The sequence below is a fragment of the Oryza brachyantha genome, chromosome 5 (assembly GCF_000231095.2).
Source record: "Oryza brachyantha chromosome 5, ObraRS2, whole genome shotgun sequence".
NCBI lineage: Eukaryota > Viridiplantae > Streptophyta > Magnoliopsida > Poales > Poaceae > Oryza > Oryza brachyantha.
The window spans coordinates 12,765,192-12,785,374 of NC_023167.2; the positions used below are offsets into that span (position 1 = coordinate 12,765,192).

The window sequence follows — 20,183 nt, forward strand, 5'->3', positions numbered from 1 at the left end:
CGGACAGCAATCTTGCCGCGGAGGCGACGGCATGCCCCTCTGGCTTCCGGCTGCCGTCCATGCATGGTAGAGAAAATATCGCCTCCATACAATGACAAGTTTTCAGTTTATGTAGTACTATTTCATTTGATATTGTGTACGTCTGGTTGATTAGCACAAGAGGTGCTAAACTGTCAATATGGAAGCGAAATGCTTCAGCTTCGTATGTTTGTAAGGCCCAGTTTAGTTCCTAAAAATTTTCACCCAAAAACATCACATCATTGATTTAGATATCTAAATAGAGTATAAAACATAGATAAATCGAAAAACTAATTACACAGTTATATGAGAAATCATGTGACGAGCCTAATTAGTACATGATTAGCCATAAGTGCTACAGTAACCAACATGCGCTAATGACGGATTAATTAGGCTCAAAATATTTGTCTCGCGGTTTTCACGCCAGCCGTGAAATTCGTTTTTTTCATTCGTATCCGAAAACCCCTTCCGACATCCGGTCAAACGTCTAACGTGACACGTAAAAATTTTCATTTCACCAAGAACACCCCCTAATTTTCACGTTTAGAACAAAGATTTTCTTTTGGGGACAGAAGTAGAACAAAGAATTATACTCTCTATGTGAAACAGTACAAGACTTTCTAGTCATATCTATTTTAATTGATTTATTAATCCATATATTTTATATATGTGTTATCAACACTGCAATTGAGGAAAGAAAGATCATGTCTCAACTTCTGAAACAACGACTTCATAATGCTCATCAAAAGATGGAGAATTTCAACTTGGTGAGTTTGTGCATATAAAGCTTTAGCCATATGTGCAGACTTCAGTTGCCAAAAGAGGCAACCAAAAGCTATCATTTCATTATTTTGGTCCGTATGAGATTATGCCTGAATTTTTTAAACATTTTAATAAATAATTTTATTACTAAACCTCAAAGAAAAATATTTTCACCGTATGAACCTTTTGGCCAGGCCACCAATAGCGACGTGGCAAGACAATATTGTCACGCAAAGTATTTGGCGCGACAGGCTTGCCACGCCGGTGGTCGCCGGCCTGGCAAGACAATCACCTTAAAGTATATGATGTTAAATTAGAAAGATGAAGTTATTTTAGAATAGATGAAGTTAACCGACTTATTTACTGACAAAAATAATTTATGGCTAAAACTTTTACACATGTGTCTATAGCGATTATAAAGCAAATGGTGTACTACCTTATCCCTAATATATATGTATTTCTAGGTTCTTTAGCTCGATTAATGGTTGAGATGAAACAACTACATTGCCCCTTAATTAATGAGGAGTAGTACTGTGTGGAAGGGAAGGTGGGTGTAATTTGGAAATGATTTTGAATAAGAAGAGATTAATGATTTTGAAGAAGGTTCTTTAGCACGATTCAAACCTTGGGTTGGGTCGGGTTTAGAAAATCCTGATAAAAAAAAACTTAGCCTTGCCTCACAGTTATGAGAAAAACAAAGTTCGGGCATGCGCGACCCCGAGCTTTACAGGGATATGTTTTTCCAGGCTTTGTTGGTATTTTTAAAATAAATTTCGGCCTTTCATGTTTCAATCTCTATGCATGGGCCTGACCCGGTGATGGTCGGCCAGTTTGGTGATCCAGACCCAATTTTAAACACACTTATATAAATGTAAGTATTTTTATACGATTTATGATATTACTTATCCCATCTGTTACTTTTCATTTTCCCCATTTTATCACTATCTACTTTCTTATCACATACATTACTTATCTATTAAAATACATATAGTCTTTTCTTCGTAATCGTAATATGTGCTAAACAACTTAGGACATGTACAATAGTCTAAATAACTGTTGTTTATTTGACCCACACAGACAGCTAATCAGACAAGTTAAATAATAAGTTGTCTTTTTGATTTTCTGTATCATATTTAATACATCATTATTTTGTTTTGTATTTGTTCATGCAAATAATGTATAAATTTTTTCTATAGGACAGGTTGCATGCTGCTTCGGAGCATCTGCACGAGCAGTAGATGAACTAAAAGACAACCAAGTTCTTCGTTCTTCTTGAGTTAGGCTATGTTTAGTTTTCAAAAACTTTTCCTAAACACATCACATCGAATCTTTAGATACTTTAATAAAGCATTAAATATACATAAACAGTAAAACTAATTATCAATTATGGGGAAAATCGTGAGACGAATCTTTTGAGCCTAATTAAAACATGATTAGACATTAGTGCAACAGTAACCAACATGTGCTATGACGGATTAATTAGGCTTAAAAGATTCGTCTCGCAGTTTCTTGGCGAAATCTAAAATTTGTTTTTTATTTATATCCGAAAACTGTTTCCGACGTCCGGTCAAACGCTGGACATGATTTTTTGCCACAAAACTTTGGTAACTAAACCGTGCCTTAATAATGTTGTGCATGATACTTAATGTGACGTGGCTGTATAAAGACGACCGATGCGTCACTGTCACAGTAGGTTTAAGGCGTCATTTATGACGTAAAGGTTCTTTTTTTTTAGGTTTAATCCAGCGTTTCACCATCCACGCAGGTCTGAAGTCCGAACTGAGCCATGTTTATCCTCTTTATTCGCGACTTTTTATGGCGTGCAGCTAGTATCAAAGTACAGCTGCAACGGCAGTAGGGGCGTTGATGCAAAACCAAAATTTTCTGAGGGTATTCGTACCAGAAGTTCAGACCACCAAACTGTACCTAAACAGTATTGCAAGTGTACCCTTTACCTTCGTCACATAATAACTTTATTTTTCAATTTTTTATATAATATTTTAACGTTTTGTCTTATTTAAATTTTTTTAAATTAATATTTTTATTGTTACTAGATAATAAAATATGAGTAGTACTTTATGCATGACTAATTTTTTTAAGGGTTTATATAAATTTTTAAATAAGATGAATGGTAAATGTTGGACACGAAAAAACGAAAAATAAAGTTATTATGAGATGGAGGTAGTACCGAATCGAAATCTTTGGGAGAAATAAAATGAGGCAAATGCTAGGGCCTGTTTGTTTCCCACAAACTTTTTTTAGTCTCTGCCACATCGAATGTTTAGACATTAATTAGAAGTATTAAATATATACTATTAATAAAATCCATCTCATACTCTGGACTATTTCGCGAGATGAATCTATTGAGCCTAATTAATCCATGATTAGAAATGTTATGCTACAATAACATTTGGTAATCGTGGCTTAAAAATTTGTCTAATAAAATAGTCTTTATTTACGTAATTAATTTTATTATCAGTCTATATTTAATACTCCTAATTAATGTTCAACATTCGATGCGATAAGGAAAAAAAAATCTCTGAATCCTAACCGCCACTAAATTCTCGGCTGGCCTGTTGGTGTGCTCATGCTTTTTGGTTGGGCATGTCCGCATGTGTAAAACGATGTCCCATATTTCCAAACCTAACATCCTGCCCGGCCGGCTCATTTAATTTCGTAATGTACGCTCCGGCTAGGAAGGTATTTAGCTGGGGTAAAGAGAATATTTTGGTATCACATCTTGACCAGATATCGAAAGGGATTTTTGGACATGAATGAAAAAAACGAATTTCACGGTTCGTCTAGAAACCGCGAGACGGATCTTTCGAGCCTAACTAATATGTTATTAGTGCATGTTGGTTATTGTAGTACTTATGGCTAATCATGAGCTAATTAGGCTTAAAAGATTCGTTTCACGATTACTCACATAACTATACAATAGTTTTTCGTTTCATACATGGTTAATGTTCTATTTAGATTCTAAAGATTTGATGTGATGTTTTTGATGAAAATTTGGGAACTTAACGGAGCCTAAATTAAATCGCCCGTGGAGAAATCGATTCCCATTTTTTTGGTGGCTAGCTAGAGAGCCAAACAGTCCATCTACCACTGGGTCACCGGGGTAGTAACTTTGCCGTTAACCTCATTTCTGTACTATATGACGGCACTATACACTACATGTCCTTTTATTTGACTTTGTTGCCAGTGCGATTTTGGCCGGAGCGCGTGCAAAAAAATCTAGGGGAGAAGCTAGCTAACGCAAATGGTGATTACCCACCGTGTAAAACCAACGTGTTAACGACACGTTGCGCGGGGTGGAGGTCGACAGGACGGGCGACCGCGTGCGTGCGTGCTCCGTGTCGTCACAGCGACTCGATCGTTGCATCACCCCCCATCGAGCCGTAATCACGGCGCCGTGTGGGCAAAAAAAGAGGAAAAACTAGAAACCACCTCACCTCACCACGCACCGCCAGAATGATTCGGGGCTAGTGCGCCCAATCATCCCCGGCCGCGCCCGCGTGCGTGACCCCGACGATGCGAGTTGCAACGAACGACGCGAGAGAAAAGAGGCCGACGCGACGGACGGACGCGCGGGTCGGGGACTCCTCCTCCTCCTCCTCCTCCTCGTGGCGTTGGATCGCTAACCAGGCGCGTGGTGGAAACCGCGGCGGGCACGTTGGCTGGCTGGCTCCTGCGCGGGGGGTTGGGTTGGGTTGGGCTGGCCACCTGCTGCATCTCTCTGCACTCTGCACACGTACGTCGTACACGTACGAACTCGGGGATGGGGTCGCGTTGTTGTTTGGCTTGGCGTGGCGTGGCTCGCGTTTTGTTTTTGGTTTTGTTCGCTAGTGGTGGTGGGGGAATCCACTCCAGGCCAGCCGAGCTGAGCGGCCCAGGGCCAGGGCCCCCCCTCAGCCCTTGGCGCGTTGCGCCTGGTCGCTGCTACGTGTTTCCTCCCTCGCCTTTCTCTCTCCCTCTCCCTCTCCCTCTCCCTCTCCGTCCTCGTGTTCTTTTTCTTTCTTTCGGCTATCTATCCCCCCTCTCGCGCATCGCATGGCGTCCGTTTTTATCCTCTCCCTCGTGGACGGATGCGGCAGCGGGACAAACAAAGTCGGCACTGCCTTTACATGGCAATTAATGGGCGCCACCCCCACACACACCCACCTCGTTCCTTCCCCCCCTCCTCACATTCATCCTGCTTTGACTTGCCCCCCGTCCCGCGGCTCCCGCCCCGGCTGCTGCTCTGGCGCTCTCCTGTCCACCAATGGGAGCCTGCACGCCCACGTCCTCTACTTGTATTGTTTACTCCTCCTACAGTACATGTACACACGCTGGGAAAGTTAAACACTAAGGCCCCTCTAAGAAATTTTATAGGAATTTTAAAGGATTTTCTTTCCATAAAATTTTTCCTACAAAATCTTTTAAATCAAAGAAATGAACCTTATGAAATTCTATAAAATTTGTATGGATTGCCATGTAAACTTTGGAGGAATTATAACAAGAGGTAGAATCTCATGAAAAAAATCATACGAGTGTTTATCTCTCCTTAAATTCTTGTGTTTTTTCTATGGTCTAATCAAACGGTTATTTCTATGTTTTTATGTGTTTTACAATTTTCTGTTTTACATTTATATTCCTATCAAAATACTATATTTTTTATTTATCTGTTTTTCGACTCAAAAGGGCCCCGAAGAGAAAAGGAGAGATTGTATAGGGGAACCGATCCTTTCCTTCCTCCACAGAATCGCAGACACAGGTTGGAGCTTTGTTTGTTCCTTCCTAGAGCAGCTGTAGTCGTAGACACGTAGTAGCAGTATTCTTTTTTTTTTCTTTCACGGTCACATGCTGAGGCGTGCGGCTGCGATGAGGGATCCCCTCGTCACGGGCTGCAGTTAAAATCGCTCCCGTGTAAAAAGTGGCAATACAACAACGATGAATGTGACACGCTGCTCATAAACTGGGCTATCCTTTCATGGTGCTAATGAGAAAAAAGAAAACCAAGAAAAGTCTTTCCAAGCGGCATTTTGTCTGGCCGAGATGGAGCCAAAACGAGGAAGGCCATTTCACATGCCCCAAACATGCTACTGCTACTATCAAACGGATTGCATATGGACGGCTAGCTCGGATGATTTGATACTGTGCGGTATAGCTACTAGTTTCAGGATCAAATTGCGCAGTTGCAGAAGGGTTTTAAGAACAGTATTGTTAGTATTGAGCCGATTAATTTAAAATACTAGAATACTCCATAAAGTCAAAGATATTTCAGCTACAGATGCACACAGATGCACTCCATTCCGAGCAGGAATTGGCATGTGACAAAAAGTGGTACCAATGGCCGGGTGGCGTGCGTTTGCGCCTCCTTCCCTTGTAGTTTATGCACCGTCGGTTGGGTGCTTGGCATCATTTGTGTTGGACGTTTACAAAAGAAAAAAAAAAAGAGGAGTATATGTAGTTGTTCTTGGTGATAATGGCGAGGGATACATCAAAGCGACGGTGGCGCTTTGTCTCCTTTGTCCTTTGAACCAGTCTCCTGCTTGAGACAAAACAGGCTCCATTTTTATTTTGTCATTGGTGGCTACTCAGAGAAAGTATCTGAAAAATCAAAGATTGGTTAATTAAATCTAAATCAGACATTCGTCGTGCTCGTACTATCCGATGACTTTAGGCTAGTCTAGGGGTGTTTGTTTCTATATACTTATTTTTATTTTTAGTCTGTCATATCGGATATCGGATGTTTGGATATTAATTTGAAGTATTAAATATAGACTAATAAAAAACTAATTTTATAAATAAGAGCTAATCCGAGAAACGAATTTTTAAAGCCTAATTAATTCATAATTAGCAAATATTTACTGTAATCACATAGGCTAATCATGGATTAATTAGACTCATTAGATTCGTCTCACAAATTAGTCCAATATTATGGATGAGTTTTATTAATAGTCTATATTTAATATTTCAAATTAGTATGCAAACATCTGATATAACATGGGTCTAAAAAGTTTAGCCCCATCTAAACAACTCCTTAGTTCTCAAAAAGATTTTTCCTAAAACATCACATCAAATTTTTAGACACCTAAATGAAGCATTAAACATAGATTAAAAAACTAACTGCACGGTTAGGTGGAAAATCGTGAGACGAATCTTTTGACCCTAATTAATGTATGTATGATTAGTCATAAGTGCTACAGTAACACACGTGTGCTAATGACGAATTAACTATGCTTAAAAGATTCGTCTCACGGTTTCTAGGCAAACTATGAAATCCGTCTTTTTTTCATTTATGCCCAAAAATCTATTCCAACATCCGATCAAATGTCCGACATGACAGCCAATAAATTTATTTTCACGAACTACATGCACTTTTTTTCAATGTGTCAGCAACATCAGGCCTTAAGTTGTGTAACAGTTCACTAAGAGCAATTTTACCATGCCTAAGAAGGTAATAGGAGGTACAATTGTTTTCTATATAAAATTTAGTACCTTCTAGTATCTAAGATACCAAATTTTACATAGAAAACAGTAGTATGTTAGGTTACCTCCTCAAGGATAAGAAAATGCTCTTTAATGCTCTAGTAATTAACATCTTTGTCAAATGTGACTGCTTTGTTGCTACTCACTTAAGGACAGTAGAAATCAAACAGCGATTGATATGGATATTTTGCAAACATTTTCACTCATTATTTGTGGAAAATGGGACGGTACGGATGGTACCTAATAATGGATGTGTTGTCCTAAAGCAAAGAAACCATATTTCTCCTTCAACATCCATATCGCAATGAGATGGACTTTACTACCTATCATCAAATGCACGACTTTTCAATGCTCCTACATATAGTAAATGCGAGAAAACTAAGTTTATAGCTTCTAGACAAAACAGTCCTTTTCATATCCAAAAAAAAGTTTGCGCCATTTTATAGCACACGAAAGTTTACTTCGTTACCATTACCCTCCAGCACTCTCGTCCGAAGGGGGTTTTATTATGGATGTGTTGCTCCTTTTCAAATGGAACAAACCAATGCCTTGTTTAGTTCCTAATTTTTTTTCCAAAAACATCACATCGAATCTTTAGACACATGAATGAAGCATTAAATATAAATAAAAAACTAATTACACAGTTATGTGATAAATCGTGAGACGAATCTTTTGAGACTAATTAGGTGATGATTAGCCATAAGTGCTACAGTAACCAACCCATGCTAATGACGGATTAATTAGGCTCAAAAAATTCGTCTCGCAGTTTCTTATTTTTTCCAAAAACATCACGTCAAATTTTTGGACACCTAAATAAAGCATTAAACATAGATAAACAAAAAACTAATTGCACAATTATGAAAGAAATCTTAAGATGAATCTTTTGAGCCTAATTAGCCCACGATTAGCCATAAGTGCTACAGTAACAAATACGTGCTAATGACGGATTAATTAGGCTCAAAAGATTCGTCTCGCGGTTTCTAGGCTGGCCGTGAAATTCGATTTTTCATTTGTGTCCGAAAACCCTTTACGATATTCGATCAAACATTTAACGTGACACTTGTCCCAAAAATTTTCTTAATGTAAACACCACCTCGCAACGATCTGAAAGAAGAAAAAAAGGACGTGTTCCACGTAATCAATCAATCAATCATATTCTGCCTGCTGGTGCCATGCTTTGATTTTTTTATTTTTTATTTTACTTGAGAGTGATACTTCGCGAGACCAAAACTAATTTGATAATATAATTACGTTGGGTTTGGCACGTTGTTGGTCGCCCACGGGATTGCGTCTACAAAACGCCGGTATCTTAGCCATGCTTCTAAGCCAACTGATTAGGACCATCTAACAGATTAATCACGCCGGCAAATGGATATTCCAAGGCGGTGACAAGGTGACACCAGGGTCACGACAAATGTGTTTGCCTAAGCAGCGTGCTGGTAGCTTTGCTGGGGATTGATGCGCAGCAAATGAGAGGCAATTCTTTCCGGGTTTATTCTCTCCCCCCGCCTCCGTTCACATCAAAGCGGACAATGCATTCAGTGGCTCAAAAAAACACTTTTACAGTTCGCGAGAAAGCGAAAACAACACTATTTTTTTTAAAATTTCAGGATGGCGAAATAACGGCGTGTAGATTTGATATAGTTATATATAAAATATGATTATATTTATGTAGAAGTAAAAGTAAGAGCTGTCATATAAAATCCTATCCGAGTATCCCGCAACAAAGATTTCCGGAGCGATATATTTTTGCAACCGACTATTGAATCAAATTGGAACTTATCTAGTGGTCTTATAATTACATACGACTAATTCGTCCATTTTAAAATATAAATATTAGATCTGACAGTCTAATACAATTAAATCAGTTACTAGATAACTACATTTTGGCATAACGGGAGTATATATTTAAGTTATATATTATGTTATTGAACAATCAAGTTGCGCATCAAAACCTCACAAAAAACAGATAATTTGTCATAAAACATACTTCTTCGGTTTTTTATTTGATGCTGTTGAATTTTGGACATATATATTTGATTGTTCGTCTTATTCAAAAGTTTTATCTAAATATGCAAAGCTGTAAACCATGCTTAACGTTTCTATAGTAATAAATCAAATTAACAAAAGTTAATGACATAAAATAAAAAACGAGTAAATGTGGCACGAGGAACATCATGTCAGGCTCTCTTTTCTTCTGTACAGCTCGATCGAATGCTAGCTCCATCGATCGATCGATCTCGAATCAGGTCGGCCGGCAGATAGCCACACGCACCATCAATTAGCCAATAAACTAAACTAAGCCAGAGGTGGGGGGCATAATTAGTCGTCGCTAATCGCGATGCGGTGACTTTGCCCTTGGCGTCTAGCCGGACCACTTGCCACCCCGATTAGCTGTTGGCGATGGCGACATTAGGCCGCGTGTGTGTGTGGTACGTACGGGCGGCCCCGCCCGGGAGCTCGCCGCGCGGGTGACGACAAACCGGCGTTCCGCGACAAGATGCTCAGGTCCAGCTCCCTAACAGTAGTACTAGTAGTAGTAGCGAGCGCTGTACGGCGATTTGATCTGATCATTAAGAGGCTTCTAAATGGTTTTTCCCTTTCGATTTGTTGGCGAAACATGTAGTATTACCTCCGTACCATAATAGACTATTTTTCGTTTTTCCGTATCTAACGTTTGATCATTTATCTTATTTGAAATTTTTTTGCGATTAATATTTTTATTGTTACTAGATGATAAAATATAAATAGTACTTTATATGTGACTAATTTTTTTAAGTTTTTGTACAAATTTTTTAAATAAGACGAATAGTTTAACGTTGAACACGAAAAAAACAAAAAATGACGTTATTATGGGATGGAGGTAGTAGCATTTATGCGCTAATCGCTACGTGACAGCGTCTGGGCTGTGCCGGTTTTAATCGCGCTTTGGACCAACGTACGGGGCGGGCGGCGTCGCTATCGGCAGTAGCAGACGACCTGTTGTGATCCATGTCTTGGGAGAGATTAAAGAAAGGGTTTAGAATTCTCCACGATATGGATATATATGTGTGCATGACTGGGATTTTTTTTTTTGGGAGGGTCATGTGTGCATGTGCGCGCTAAGTAATTCGCAGCTAGATGTTGGCGGCGGGAGTGCGAGTGCACGCGTGTAGACGTACGTGTAATTGATCGGTGAGAAAATCGCCACCCGAAGCCGAGGTGATCAGGATTGCCGTGGAGGAGAATTCGGCACGCCTGGTTGTCGCATTGCAGACCAGCTAATCATGCAGGTACGTACGTAAAAAGGAATTGGAGCATGTGCTGCGAGAGAGAGAGCGGGTGGTACACTGGTACACAAGCAAAGGGAGGCAGCAAAGAGAGGAAAAATGCTCGAGCCCGTACGCAGCGGAGAGGAGGAGGACCGCGCGCGCGCGGGCCGAACGGTGGCCCGATCGATCGACCGGACCACCACCAGAGGCGAGGCAGAGTTATTGATAGCGGGGAGCAAAGCGACGAGACACGCCGCCCCGCGCCGTGCCAAAGAAACCGCGGCCTCGCGACAAGCGCTCCCCTCGAGCGCGCAGACAGAGAGGGAGAGAGCCACTGTTTACAGTGCGGGATACGTGTCCTGGGCTCGCCCCGGGTTTAAGGTTTGGGTGCCCACCTCAAGGTTGGGTGGGTTGCTGCCCGTACGTACTCGCGTACGCGTCGCGCCTTGGCTCGGCTGCACACCGATGCCGGATCTAATCAACGAGATTTAAGGGATCTCGATAAGTTTGATAAAGTTTTAGACCTTATTTCTGTTAATCTTTATCATAAAATTTTTCAAATAGCTTTAACGTCCTATATCTACCAAGTGCACACGAAGACGACGAGTTTCCACGGGGTCACCGTGGTTAGCAAGCGTGCTTTGTGTTTTTGCTTTGTTTCCGTAGAGCATGGTGTCTGCTCTATGTTTTTATACGCGGCCAATCCTTTCTAAGCTACTAGTATTACCTATCGTGAGAAAATAGGAGAACTATTCTAAAACCTTGATGATATATCCACTCGTATCTTGCACATAATCTAAATAACTTTGAAAAAAATTAAAAAAAAATGATATGTCAGTAGGTGATAAATCAAAAATACAAGATCAATTTTGACTTTACACAGGTTAAAAAATAATAGATATGACTCCAAATATAAGTACAGTGATTAGAGTTTATTCCTTTTGATATGCCAAATTTAAACATGCATATGTGTAGGGTGATATACTACCACGTATTAATCATCTTATCATTTTTTATTACTATTGAATGACATGTAAAATTTATCCTTCCTTGAGGGATTAGAATCATATTTTTTTAAAAAAAACTTGTAGTTTTCCATATGACGAATCATTCGATTACAACTTCCATCGCTAGTTTCCGCGACTAGGATTTCATAAGGAGCAGTTTAGGATTTTCAAACTTACCGTATTTTTTTGCCAAACTAAATAGGCCCTTTTCATTCATAGGTCTATGCCTACCATGTCCATTTTCATTCATAGGTCTAATCTAAATATTCAAAAAGACATTGAAGCCCAAAGCTTTTTTAAACATTGACTATCCAAAACAACATGGCAAGTTTTGATCGTTGGTGCAGATTCCTCAGGCCTCCGGGGCCTGGCCGAGACACCGGAGCCGTGGATAGTACACTACAGTCTATGTACTTACTAGTACGTTAAAGCGTGTGACCATTCTAACCTGGGAAGCTAAGCACTTGTGATTCTCCTAGTCAGCCTGGAGAGAATCTGGAGAAGTGTATGTGCGTTCTTATCCGTTCCTCTGCACGAGCCCTGAACTCTGAGACCTCTGGCGTACGTGACCAGGTAACAAACTAACAACTGGCAATAACCTAGTATAAACTTGTGCTTTCGTTGGTTGTGAACTTTTCAGTCTACCTAATTTTCGATCGATCCTAATGCACCCGAAGAGATTCGTAATAATTAACGAACTGTATTGAACCGGATCTGATTCATCACATGGTAATTCCCTGTAGCATTGACTCGGCAAGCAGCATGATGGCACTATCATCACATTGATAGGCCATTTGTTATTGATGGGCATGAGATTTATCAAAAAGAAATACACGAGGCTGCCCTACAGGGAAAAGAGTGATGTTCCAAAAAAAGGGGACACTGCCATATAGTATCTGTCAACGCATTTCCAGATCACAACCAGACAGCAAAGAGTTACTATGACCAAACAAATTATAACACATGTAATTCCAATCTGAAAGCAATGCTTTATATGATAACCTGCAATTATTTGCAGCTGAAAAAGGGGAGACATTGATGCATGGAACAAAGCGACAATATACATGACAATAATAGGGCATGCTTGACAACTACATTTTCTGCTGGTTACAAGTTGTATGATTACCAAAAGAATCGTCGCACCTATGTTTAAAACTGGTGCAAAGTTAATTGGTGGGAAAATGAAAGGTATGCGTGCTTCCTGGCCTGAAAATGAAATAACATGAAGTGCCATGGCACCGCAACGATATTTTCAACAAATACGAAATCGGCAGTGGTATCCCCAACTTTTCTGTTCATTCTATTCAGACGATAGATATCATCCAGTCTTTCGTACAACAACTTGAGCTGCTAGTAAACCATCCAAGTGCATTCTTCTTCACTAGTGCCTTGCAGGATCTTGTATCTGCTTCAAGATAGAGAATTAGAGAGTTCATGTATAGAGACTTCAAAGCACACTCCCTAGTTTGCTTGCCAACGCTCGACCATCAAAGTTTTACTTCCAAGCAAGCTGCCAATATTCTGAATTCTTCAAAACAATTCAATAGTCTGGCTCCTAGGCTGAGGTTGATATGCAAACACAAACATGTAAATGTTGGCCATGATTTCCTGGAAGAACCTTTGGTAAGGCTGAAAGTGCAACATGAAACAAGCAGGCACCTCAGATTGCATTTTCCATCTGTGACAGGTTTTGACCAATGAGCAGGGAAGCCTCATCTTACAATTTATCTGCATAATTGATTGTGAGGGTGGTGTATCTTGTCGATAGGCACTTCTCCCCAGTTACAGTTTATCACTTTATACTGAACAAGAATGGGAAGAAAGCAGCAGCAGTTTCTCAAGAATCCAAAGCGCATTTGCTTAGATCAACTTCAACAGTCCTTAAGCTTCTAAATCATGTAGAGCTTAAAACTCTCAACCATGCTTTGGGACACTTCAGAGCTCTAGGGATCCATGTATGACTTTTTGCTGTCTTAAGCATCAAAGGCATAAAAAGCCCATATGGTGTTAGCGGCGTCATGTTGCATCCATATAACTCCTGAAATTGTATTATGGTCACTATGTTATCAGTTTCAAGGACTTAGCATAATCCATAAACTTAGTGTCGGCACAAGAATTAGAACAATCAAGTATATTGTGAAGAAAGCTAAAAAGGTATAACCATCATAGAAAAAACACACAATGAATGACTTTCAGTTAAGAGTTAAAACTGAGCCTTAAGCACTCAAAAGTGTTCAAGTAGTTCTGAACTGGCAGCTAGGAAGTAACTATGAAGTACAACACGATAACACAGTGACATAATAACATGTATGACTGCAAGCAGTTAAGCAACCTTGGGATATGCTATCATACCAGGGTTAATGTTACCAAGTCACTTACAAATGTAGGTTTATGACAGACTGGCCCTGGGACCACATGTCATAGATTAATAGATATATGGATGAAAAACAATCAATTTTAGTGTGCATATGATCAATTTCCTCCTACCCCTCTGCCCATCCCATTTATTTTGCAGCAATATTGTTGTTCTTTTTTTTTTTGCTACATGGCTCGAGAAGGCGATATGTGCTAGTCGGGCAGCTAGGTGATGCCTAGGAACTAGGCCAGCCTAGGCGGTGCCCAAGTCAGACCAACTAATAAAATCTAAGAAATTAGCAAGCATATGACATCAAAAACTAGACTATATAGCATGAAAATAGCAAGAGAACACCACCCATGGTAGTTCAGAAGACTAATGCACCATCTAATGCCTAATAGCAACAGCTACCCGGCACCTAGTGCTGGCTTTTAGAACACTGAGCACCTAGCACCAACTTTTAGAACATTTGTTAGATGCTAGAAAAGTGGTGTATCAAAAGGAACATTTTTAAAAGGAAAAACCTTGCGAGTTCCCCATCATTTGAATATTCTATCTTACACTATTACATTATGTGAAAACAAACACATAAAACTTAAAAGACAGGCAGTAAAGTAAAGAGGTGCATAAGCATTATTCCGCGAAGCTTACCCTCAAGTTTTTGAAGCACATCGCGCTATCAGTTTTGTTAATCTATACTCCCTCTGTCCCAAAACAAATCAATTTTTCAGTTTTTAGATATATGTTTGACTTTTCGTCTTATTTAAAAAAATTTGTGATTAATATTTTTTGTTTTTATTAGATGATAAAACATGAATAGTGCTTTATGTGTGACTATTTTCTAAAAAATTTCTTGAAAAACTTTCAAATAAAGCGGATGGTCAAACACTCAGCACGAAAACCGAAAGTTTGTCTTTTTTAGGGACGGAGGGAGTACTTCTTGCAAAGGAGGTAGTGGTGGTAGCAGTGAATCTATGGGGTTGTTCACTTTGTTGCAAAAACAAACCTACCCAATTTTGGTGATACCAAAATTTAGGCAAGGGTAATAATCGAAACATTGCCTCCACTACTATTCTAGAATCTTCCTTAGACAAAAAATTAGAGGAAGCAACAATCTTTGTCAAATACTACTTGTCCATCTCAACCTTATGTCCTTATCAAATATTGGCAATGCAAAAGTTTGGCACTAACAAATTTTGGTAGAGTTGATTTCGGAATCAAAGTGAACAACCCCACACCCATTGTATTTTTTGCAAATTTCCCCTTGAACTTAATATTAAGAAAAAATCATATCTAAATGGATAGCCATATATAAAATCAAATTAAGATGAATATGCCCTAAAGAAAATATGTCACACATTTTATGGAAAATATATTTCATTTACGAGTAAATTGCATGATGGACCACCTTTCTTTGCCACCATTGCATCTTGGACCAGGAATAAATCACTTTTTTTACTTTAGACCATATATATTTACAAAGTGTTTCACTTGGGATTAATTCTTCACCCTCAAGCTCTCCTCTCCCTCCGTCACTGCCAACATTGCTGCGCTACTGAACAGGCCTCACGCCCAAGCTAGAGCGTGTCTGCACCACGCTTCTATGGCAAAGGAGTGCGACTAGGCAAGTGCTCACAAGGAGGAGCCACTTGTTCCCAAGCTGGAACCAACAGTGCCAATGAAAATACCATATTTGTTCAAAATATATTAAAAAGAAACAAATCAGCATCAAGAATCAAGTGGAAGAAAGGAAAGCAGCAAGCCAGTATTCCTGGTAATGAATGAAAGACAGCTGGTTGTGGTGAAGAAGTTTAAGGAGCATTTAAGCATGCATTATAGGTAGATTGAGATAATCAAGATGCAGAGAGAAATACAAAATTGATCAACAAAATGAGGATCACGAAGAAGCAGCCTTTCTTCAATGAGTGCAGGACAGGGAAGGGGCATGCTGACCAGCGCTAAGCGGAGGAAGAATGGTCCAAAGTGAAACAATTTGTAAAAATCTCTGGTCCAAAGTGACATGTATGATTATCCCTGGTCCAACATGCAACATTGGTAACAAAATGTGGTCTGATGTCCAACGTGCAACATTGGCAACAAAATATGGGTATTCAGCTAGCCTCTTTAAAATCATTAGCAACATGACTATTTTTTGTTATAAAGATGGTGTACTAACTTTTATTAAAGAAAAAGGCCTAAGCATGATAAACACAGCAAAACAAAATACATAATCTACAGAAAAGAACAATGATTTTCTTTATATCTTTCCTACTAGTAGTTAAAACATAAGATAAAATCTAACAAATGTCATTGACAAACACTTAATTCTAAGGAATGCCATCGACGAGTGTGAGTTCTAAGAAATACCATCGTACAAACGAATTTGTCTAAGAAATGCCATCGTCGTTAGGGTTCCGTCAACTTTTTTCCGTTAAGTGCTATAGTATGAACAATATTTTTAACGGCGGAAATGGATGGAACCCTAACGGCGATGGCATTTCTTAGACAAATTCGTTTGTATGATGGTATTTCTTAGAACTCGTATTCGTCAATGGCATTTTTTAGACTTAGAAGTTTGTCAATGGCATTTTTTAGATTTTCTCAGAACATAATGGTTACACCAGGTGCGGATCCTGAATATATGACACAAAAGTTGATCTGTAACTCCGATGCAAAGGGAGAAACATATCATCAAGCAGGCAACACTTTATGTTTGCCTTCCCCCCACCCCCACCCCCCACATCCATATACATATATATAATTGTTGCTTAAGTGGCTTATCACAGAACAAAATGCACAATTCATGTTTAAAAACAATGACTATGTATTGTTTCTTTACCATTTGGGCTCTTCAAGTCTTCAGCATCCAAAACTAGTCTATGTGAGGTTATTATAGTCTGGTAGTACCTTCACCACCACCATGATCCATCTGTATACTAACAGTCATAATCAAGTTTTGATACATGCCAAGTATATCACCAACTCTTAAGTAGTTCATGACACACCAATATAAGGCGGCACTACCTGATCTACTCTGGTGTCCAGTCTTCAGTTTGGTTTTGATAAATGGTCTATATTGCTAACAAAATCAGAAGTGAATGAAGTCATACAAGCCTAAAGAGTAGTTCACAACCAATAGTGACCCAAGACAAAACCGCGGTTCAATTTACTATGTTAACCAGGTAGATCAATCTATGAGAAAATCCATTAGGATATAGGAACAGGGGAATCTACTCACGTGTTATTGAATAAACCCGTCATGGGGGAATCCAAAACCATGCTTCCCCATCATGCCAAGTATTGTGTTGGCCTCGGCCCATCTCCCACAACTGGCATATGCCTTGTACATGATCCAAAAGGTCTTCTTTGTTCGGTCAAACTGAAAGGCCGCCATATCATCCAAAACCCCATGCATCTCTGGCAACCGGTGTTGCTTCCCATACATCACCATCTTGCAGTGGTACAAGCTCCGGCAAAGCTTCCACCCTGCCTCCTCAGTCTGCCGGACAAAATGCGCGAGTTTATCTACTGCATCACACCGAAAATAGCTTGTTATGATGGACCGCAACACCTGCACTGAGGTGACTATGGTATTGCGCTTCAGTGCCTCCGCAATCCACTGCTCCATCCTCTCAAGCAATCCTTCCTGGGCGTACGCCTGGATTAGCAGTACAGCTAGCCATGGTCTATAATCATCAGGACCCATCTTCTGCAACAACTCATCGATTTTTTCAATCCTATCAACGTGTTTGAACTTGCAGTATGCGCATAGCATTGCACGTATATGGACTATATCAACCTCACCAACATCCTGGCGTGCTCTCTCATAAGCCAGCTCCATCTTGTAGATCATCCCGGCATGTGCATATCCTCTTAGCATCAGCAAATGAGTAGTGTTGTCAGGAGCAACATGACTTGAGGCCATTTCATTGAAGACTGACTCCATTTTCTCCCACCTCCAGGCAGTGAGGTACCCGGCGATGATTGCATTGTATGTCCCAATTGTGCGAGGGTGGCCAGATGCATCCAGCGACCGGAGCGTGGCTTCCATGTGGTCAACGAGGAGGTAGCGGCCAAAGAGGGCGATGAGGATGTTGTAGGAGTCCGCATTGGGCGGTCCACACCGCGGGTCGCGCTCCAGCGTGCGGAAGGCCTCGACGCAGCGGTCCGCGAGACCGCTGTGCATGTACGCGGACATGAGGGCATTGTAGAGCGCCTGGTCGGGGCAGTAGGCGGTGGAGGCGTCAGCGAAGAGCGCGGCCGCGGCGGCGGTGTCGCGGGCGCGGCTTGCCAGCGAGATGGCGAGGACAAACTCGGGGAGGGTCGGAGGCGGGGAGAGCGTCCGGCGGAACGAGAAGACCGCAAGGCCGAGCTGGGGCTTGTGCCGCAGAAGGGAGAGCAGATCGAGCGACGCGAGCGGCGAGACGGCGAGGAGGATCGGGAAGGAGTGCTCCGAGAGGGCGGGCAATGGGTCGGGGTCCGCGCCGGGGAGCGCGAGGATTGCGGCCGCGAGGGAGGACACGGCCTCGCGGAGGTGGGAGGCCGCGGACGTATAAAGCGGCGGCGCAGAAGGCGACCAGCGCGCCGCGGTGGGATCCGGCGGCGGGTATGGGGACGACGACAGCGACGACGACGACGGGAAGGAGTTGGAGGGGATCCCGTCGGGCGGGACTGGCACAGACGCGTGGCATAAGGTGGCGGAGCGGTGGAGGTGGCGGCGGAGAAGGGGGAGGAGCGGGCGACCGTGGCGGTGGGACATGGGAGGAGCCCCGACGAGGAGGGGATCGGCGGCGGCGCGAGGGGTTTACGGGAGCGACCTGTGCGAGGAGGGGAGGAGAGCACGGGGGCCAAAGCGTTTCGCGTGGGCTCTTCTCATCATCACCTGTGAGCCTGCGCGATAGTGTTGGGCCTAGCGATGTCAGCCCGGCCAGTTGCGAGGTCTTCAAAAGCTTAAAAAAAGGGTCCAGTTTAGAGCATCTCCAAGAGATGCCTAAAAGTTAGCCCCCAATAACTTTGGATTGGGCCATAAAAAAAATTGGTCCCAAAAACATATTCCATCTTCAACAATTCCCCTAAAACTGATTCCTAAAAATTTGTTAGTTGGCCACACATTCATCAAAATAACGGTGCACAGTCATGTGAAAGATTTCTCTAGTCTCAAGCTGAATCAATAGGTCTGTGATTAACTAAATGATGCTGGTTCACAATTCTAGTAAGATGCATCGAGATGATTGAAGAGCCAAAGCCACGCAGCGAAGCTGTGGCTGCTGTGATTCACAGCTCTTTTTGTATGACAACTGAGAGTGAGAAAATGCGGCAATGAAAAAAAAATGGCGCGTACGTGGGATTGGGAATGCCTGAAGCAGACCAAAATTTTGGGCAAAAAATATAATTGTTTGGAGATGCTAAAAGTTTAGGAGCTTTTTTAGCCAGCTGTTGGACTGTGCTTTTTATCCTATAATACCAAAATTTAAATTTTGGGGGTCATATTAGCCCTTTGTTGGAGATGCTCTTAGATCACTCAACTAGGGATCGAGTTGAGTTTAATATGGCATTTATAGCAAGTTCAATAGTATAGTCAACTATTAACTCTATTTATCTATAGTTAAATTAATAACTAATTTATATAATAGTTATTTACAAAACATTAATACATGGTCCCACATATCATATACACACTATATCTTAGAGCCCGTGTTGCAACTTGCTACAAATTAGTAACTCACTATTATTCTCTCTCATCTCTTAACTCTTTAAAATATGTTTATAGCTAGCTTATAGCATGTTAGTGTACATGCTCTTAGGCTACCTCCAACAATAAAAATAGCATACTATCTCTAAGCATTCTAAAAGACAATTTCTCAAATGGTCTAGCTCTTAGCAAATAGCTTATAGTACAAATGACCATATAATTCATTCTCACTTGATATTAAAATATGTGCAAGAGACTATCTCTTGATTAAGAGATAGAGATAGTTTTTATCTCTCTTCTATTAAAAAATTGTATAGTATAACTTATAGATAGCTTATAGATACCCATTGAAGGTGGCCTTAGAGCAAGTTCAATAGTATAGCCAACTACTAGCTCTAATTCATCTATAGTCAATCTAATAGTCAATTTATACAATAGTTGCCTACAAAACATTAATACATGGTCTCAAATGTCATACACGCATGGCGTCTTGGAGCCGTGTTGTAGCTAGCTACAAATTAGTAGTCCACTCTCTTCTCTATCCCCTCGTATCTCTTTATAATATGCTTATAGCTGGCTTATAACTTATTATTGTACCCGCTCTTAAGAGCAAGGCTAATAAT

At 40.8% G+C, this 20,183-nt stretch overlaps 1 protein-coding gene across 3 annotated transcripts; it reads right to left on the reverse strand.

The window, feature by feature from the left end:
* Positions 1-12,442: 12,442 nt before the first annotated feature.
* Positions 12,443-18,694, reverse strand: LOC102702007 (pentatricopeptide repeat-containing protein At2g30780-like). Of its 3 annotated transcripts, none has more exons than XR_005811956.1 (3): positions 17,107-18,694; positions 16,708-16,797; positions 12,443-13,550 (listed from the first exon to the last, which is right to left on the reverse strand). XR_005811956.1 is itself a non-coding variant. In XM_006654329.3 (2 exons), the coding sequence occupies exon 1, from the start codon at positions 18,625-18,627 to the stop codon at positions 17,110-17,112; it is 1,518 nt and encodes a 505-aa protein (XP_006654392.1). In that variant the 5' UTR covers positions 18,628-18,694; the 3' UTR covers positions 12,443-13,550; positions 17,107-17,109. The 3 variants fall into 3 exon arrangements, 1 of the variants encoding a protein (XP_006654392.1); XR_005811955.1 differs by having other exon boundaries at positions 16,708-16,804; XM_006654329.3 differs by lacking the exon at positions 16,708-16,797.
* Between the last annotated feature and the right edge of the window lie 1,489 nt (positions 18,695-20,183).